The sequence below is a fragment of the Lolium perenne genome, chromosome 1 (assembly GCF_019359855.2).
Source record: "Lolium perenne isolate Kyuss_39 chromosome 1, Kyuss_2.0, whole genome shotgun sequence".
Taxonomy (NCBI): Eukaryota; Viridiplantae; Streptophyta; class Magnoliopsida; order Poales; family Poaceae; genus Lolium; species Lolium perenne.
In genome coordinates, this window is record NC_067244.2 from 168754421 (window position 1) to 168759871 (window position 5451).

The following is a 5451-nucleotide window of genomic DNA, read 5'->3' on the forward strand; positions in this document are numbered from 1 at the left end:
CATGTGAAACGAGTGCGCCTTATTCCTTGAAACAGAGGTAGTAGTAATAAATAAAAAAAGTAGTGAAAACCAACCTAAGGTTGGGTGGTTAGGAGGGCGGTTGTACCCCTAGCCCAACAGAGTTCAAACTCCAGGTTTGACATATGCGTGTCTCATAAAGGCGGAATATTCATTCAGTGGGAGGCGATATTTCCGTTGACAGCGAGGCGCCTATGGTGACTTCGTCAATTTCAAGATCCAATCTGTCAGCTCAGTCTTCCGGAGATGCCCATAGAGGTAGTGTGTGCGTGTGTGCGTTCATAGGGATGAGTGTATGCGCGTGTATGTGAGCGTCTGCGTTTGTACTGTGTTTTTCAAAAAGAAGTAGTAAAAGAACTGGGTAACTAAGGAAACATAAATGGTACAATAGAAAAATAGGTTATTTTTATTTTCAAAAGATCATCTCATAGCTAAAAGAAGATAAACTTCTCTTTCCTATTTCTCTCTGCTTAAGCTAAACGAAAATTCAACCCGGGCAGCTGACCTCACCACTTTGTAGATGCGCTTATCTCAGCATGGAAAATGTTCTCGTTACCACCAGCAGCACCACTTCTCCTCCTCTATGATCCCGCGCGATAACCTCAGTTTTGACTTTCAGCACCACTGTTTCATACATTTCGTACCTCTGCTCTCCTCCAAATCTACCTCTGATCTGGTCAGTAAGCACTAGCACCACAGGAGTCCGGCCGGCCTCACCTTGTTTTCCCAGTCGGGATGCAGATGACGCGCTCTGCTAGTAACGGCGAGGAGATGACCATGCTGGAACCCGGCCACGTATCATCGTCTTCGTCGTGGTCGTCAGCTGCTGCGACGAAGACGACGACGACCATGAGGGAACCCCGCCCCTTCACCTGGACAGGCCCTGCCATTGTTCTAGGTAACTTACCAACGACGGCTCTGCCTCTACTCCATCTAGCCTATGTTAGCTAGGAACGACGACTGACTGGCTGACTGACCGTGCAGGCTTCGAGCTGCTCGAGAGCATCGCCTTCTCCGGGGTGGCACTGAATATGGTGGTCTACCTGGGCACCGTGCTCCACGGCACCACCGCCTTCAACGCCGCCCATGTCGACACCTGGAATGGGACCACCTTCATCGTCCCCGTCATCGGCGCCCTCCTCGCCGACAGCTACTGGGGGAAGTACAACACCATCGTCGCGTCGCTCCTCTTCTACCTCGCCGTCAGTACCCTATCATCCTCTTAATTGTCACTTGTGATTCCGTCAAGCAACTGGAGCTGACAATTTGGAATTGATGGAATGGATGCAGGGCCTGGTGCTGCTCACCTTGTCTGCGGGGATCTCGCCGCTGCGGCCGTCGCCGTGCGACGGAATCTCGTGCCCGCCGGCGACCGGGAAGCAGTTCTCCGTCTTCTTCGCGGCGCTGTACCTGACCTCCATCGGCACGGGGGGCGTCAAGTCGGCGCTGCTCCCGTTCGGGGCAGAGCAGTACGACGTGGACGGCAGCCCGGAGGAGGTGCGGAGGAAGCAGTCCTTCTTCACCTGGTTCTTCGGCGCCATCAACCTTGGCATCTTCGTCGCCGGGACGCTCGTGTCTTGGCTGCAGCAGAACGTGTCCTGGGCGCTCGGCTTCGGCGTCTCCACGTTCTGCCTGCTGCTGGCGGCGGCGGGCTTCCTGGCTGGCACGCCCTGGTACAGGGTGCAGCTCCCCGCAGGCAGCCCGCTCAAGGACATCCTCAGAGTGATTGTGGCGTCCCTGAGAAAGAGGAATACCAGGCTGCCAGCTGCGGATCACGGCGGCCTTGGCCTGCACGAGGTGGTGGAAGACGGTGACCTGCAGAAGCTGGCGCACACTAAAGGACTGAGGTGTCTGGACAAGGCCGCGGTGAAGATCGCTAACGACGACGAAGGCCCGTGGTATCTATGCACGGTGAGCGAGGTGGAGGGTGTCAAGATCCTGGCGCGCATGGCGCCCATCTGGGTGACGTGCGTGCTGTACGCCGCGTCCTTGGGGCAGATGACCACGACATTCATTCAGCAGGGGATGGCCATGGACAACAAAGTGTTCGGGAGATTGAAGGTGCCGGTGGCGTCGATGGTGTCGGTGGAGGTGGCGTTCATGCTGCTGTGGGTGCTACTACACGACGCCGTCATCATGCCGCTCGCCAGGAGATGGGGTCCAGCCGGGAGCGCCGGTCTGACTCAGCTGCAGAGGATGGGCGTGGGGCGGTTCCTCGTCGTCGTGGCCATGGGCACGGCGGCGCTGGTGGAGAGGCGGCGGCTGCAGAGCTTCGGCGCGGGCAGGATGATGGGCATCGGGTGGCAGGTGCCGCAGTTCGTGCTGGTCGCCGGGTCAGACGTGTTCTGCGGGATCGCGCAGCTGGAATTCTTCTACGGCGAGGCGCCAGTGTCAATGCGCAGCATCTGCTCCGCCCTCTCCTTCCTCGCGCTCTCGCTGGGGTACTACGTCAACACAGCGGTGGTCACGGCAGTGTCGCGGTTGAGGCCTGGGTGGCTGGCGCCGGACCTCAACGCGGGGCACCTCGACTACTACTTCTGGCTGTGGGCGGTCATTGGCGCCGGCAACCTGCTGCTCTACATGCTGCTCGCCGCCCGGTACACGACCAAGCAAGTTCTCCACTCGCCATCGTTGAGTTAATTACCTAATTCACAAGGGATTTGATAGAACTAAGTTCGTGCTCAGTTAACTTCTAAACCATTTTATTTATTTTATGATTCGTGCTAGTCATCAATTGTAACATAAGTTGCAACTGAAATTTAATGGCACCATCTAATGAGAACGAAGTTAATTTTCAGTTGACTGAGAAATTGTCTAACACCCAATTCACAATTCACAATGTATTTCCTTTCAAACGCAGGCAAAAGGTTTGCATGATCCATTAAGTAAAAAAAATGCCCACATAATTATGGAAAACCAAACAAAACGCACAAACCTAGGCTGGGATCCGGTGAGATTCACTTTAATGTCTTTGCCTTTTCTACTTCAAATTTTAGTATCAAAATTTACACTAAAAAAAGCAAAATGCACTACAAGTAAGACTTAGGTGGATCCCACTTAACACCCTAGCCAAACCCACTCGAATCAACAAAATGTGCCAGATCGACACTTGCCAACGGCTGCAACAAACACCACAAAACACAAAACAGCGCACAACCAACCCTAAACACAAGACCAATGGGTGAACCGTTCCGCCGAACTAAAAGGCCATCAACCACTGCCGTAGAGAAGAAACAGTGAATGTTATGGGAGGAGCAAACTCTCCCTCCATGGTGAAGAAGCCCGCATTCCGCGGAAACATGAGCATGTTGTAATGATCGATACTCCGACAAGCAACATCGAGAACAACCTTGTCGCTCACACGATACAAGGACAACACCTCAACATTGCATAAACTCTCGGGATCACCACCCCGACTTCAATATGCTCCGCCGCGACACGTGCAGCCCACCAACACCGCCTTTCGGGGTTGCTACTGTGACGTAGCACCACTCACATGAGAGTTGCACTGCCGCACGACATGGAACCCCATGACCCTAGCTGTGTAGGACACCCTCTCGCAGGCCACCACACAACAATCTGGTTCCACTGCCCGACATCTAGTCAACCACCCACTTTGAGATGCATCAACCGAGACGAAAACTTGCTGGCCATGCAGCCCAAAGTTGCTACTCGTACCATGCCGAACTGTTGCCCTTCATCATAGGGCTGACATCGCATGGCTCCTCGACGCAGTCGCCTCAGCGCACGATCATGAACCACATGGACCCCCACCCCGACATCCACCAACCACGGAGGGAGTCGCAAAAGAAGCAGACGGAAGGAATGCCCTCAAAGGAAACACCTCCAAGGAGGTGAAGATATAACCATTGCAGGTGCCCGCTTTGGCATCCCAAATCTAGGGCTTTCGCCTTGAGAGCCCATCACCCCATGAGGGACGAGGAAGGAGCTCCTCAACGATGCCCCAAGAGGGAAAACAACGCCCAAGACGTTGTCTTTCACATCACCAATCAAAGTTGGTTCAAGGGTTTCACCTGGAGCTCCTCCTTGCTCCCGAGTAGCACTACAAAAAAAGTCGTCATAGGCGACGAAGTTGAGGTCTGACCGTGGCTAATGATGCACCATCCTCGACGATTTTTGCTCTTTTAGTGTTGCATCACAAAACTTATTTTTCTCATTTTGAGGCCATCTAGCACCACAGAATCGAAAAAAAAACGTTGTGCATGGTGGCCCGGGACGTGGTACATGATGAATTCTGGGGGGCGTCGGCCAAGTCAACGCAAATCCGCACCCCCGCGGACTGTAGGACCTAGATGGAAGCGTCTCTAGCGCTGTTTTTTTCGATTGCGCGTTACGTTCATGTTTTCCAATCGAGCAGTTTATGCTGCTAGCTCATTGGTCCCCGAGGTCAGCCTCTCTGAACAATAAACATTTTTTTCTTAATTTTTTTGACCCGTAAATTCAGGATACTTATTTTTTCTTTTGACCCCTACCACCTTTGTAACGTTGAGGCCACTGCTGCAAGATAGGTCTCATATGCCAGCCTCTCTGAACAATAAATGTTTTCTTTCTTAAACTTTTTTACCCTTCATTTCTAGCTACTTGGTTTTTTTCTTTTGATTCCTGCCGCTTTTGTAATGTTGAGGTCGTTGCTGGCTCATGTGCCCCATATGTCAGTCTCTCTGTACAATAAATGTTTCCTTTTTTGGATTATTTTTGGTACCAGATTTTTGGCTACTTGACTTTTTTCTTTCGATCATCTGCCGTCTTGTTAACGTTGGGGATGCTGCTGGCTAATGGGTCCACATGTCATCCTCTCTGAACGATAAATGTTTTTTTTGTATTTTTGCACCCGTTATTTCAGTCTACTTGACTTTTTCGTTGTTTCCTCTGCCACCTTGTTAACGTTGATGCTGCTATTGGCTCATGGGTCCCATATGTCATCCTCTATGTAGAATAAACGATTTCTTTCTTGCATTTTTTGTGACCCTTGATTTTTAGCTACTTGGCTTTTTTCGATCCCCTGCAGTCTTGTTGACGTGGCAAGATGATGGGTCCCTAATGTCAGTCTCTGAAACGTGTGATATCTTTTTTTGCCATTGATATTGCGGGATATTTTTTCGATGCATTTAGTTTAATTTTACCTTCTAAATGTTGAGGGGGTTGCTGGCTAATGGGCCCCCGATGTCAGCCTCTCTGTACAAGAAACTTGAAAGTCATTGCTATTGTGGGATACCTGCCTTTTTTTGACCCCTTCCGTTTGATTTTACCTTTTAAACGTTGAGGGCACGCTGGCTGATGGATCCCATACGTAAATTTCCATGTAGTACAAGAAACGTGTGATATCTCGATTTTTTTACCCGTTATATTATGGAATACTTGCCTTTTTTATTCCTTCCGTTTTATTTTATCTTTTCAACATTGAGGGATACT

At 51.0% G+C, this 5451-nt stretch overlaps 1 protein-coding gene across 1 annotated transcript; it reads left to right on the top strand.

Annotated features, from left to right (window-relative positions):
* Positions 1–700: 700 nt before the first annotated feature.
* On the top strand, positions 701–2764 carry LOC127303200 (protein NRT1/ PTR FAMILY 8.3-like). Its single transcript, XM_051333983.2, has 3 exons — positions 701–916; positions 1003–1220; positions 1309–2764. Exons 1-3 carry the CDS (start codon positions 754–756, stop codon positions 2656–2658), a joined length of 1731 nt encoding a protein of 576 aa, XP_051189943.1. The 5' UTR covers positions 701–753; the 3' UTR covers positions 2659–2764.
* The last annotated feature ends 2687 nt before the right edge of the window (positions 2765–5451 follow it).

Excerpts from the sequence above, each read along its gene's own strand:
- LOC127303200 (XM_051333983.2), top strand. The coding sequence starts at position 754 with ATGCAGATGACGCGCTCTGCTAGTAACGGCGAGGAGATGACCATGCTG. Across the intron at positions 917-1,002 it reads AGGCCCTGCCATTGTTCTAG|GCTTCGAGCTGCTCGAGAGC; the intron begins GTAACTTACCAA and ends CTGACCGTGCAG. Across the intron at positions 1,221-1,308 it reads CGCTCCTCTTCTACCTCGCC|GGCCTGGTGCTGCTCACCTT; the intron begins GTCAGTACCCTA and ends GAATGGATGCAG.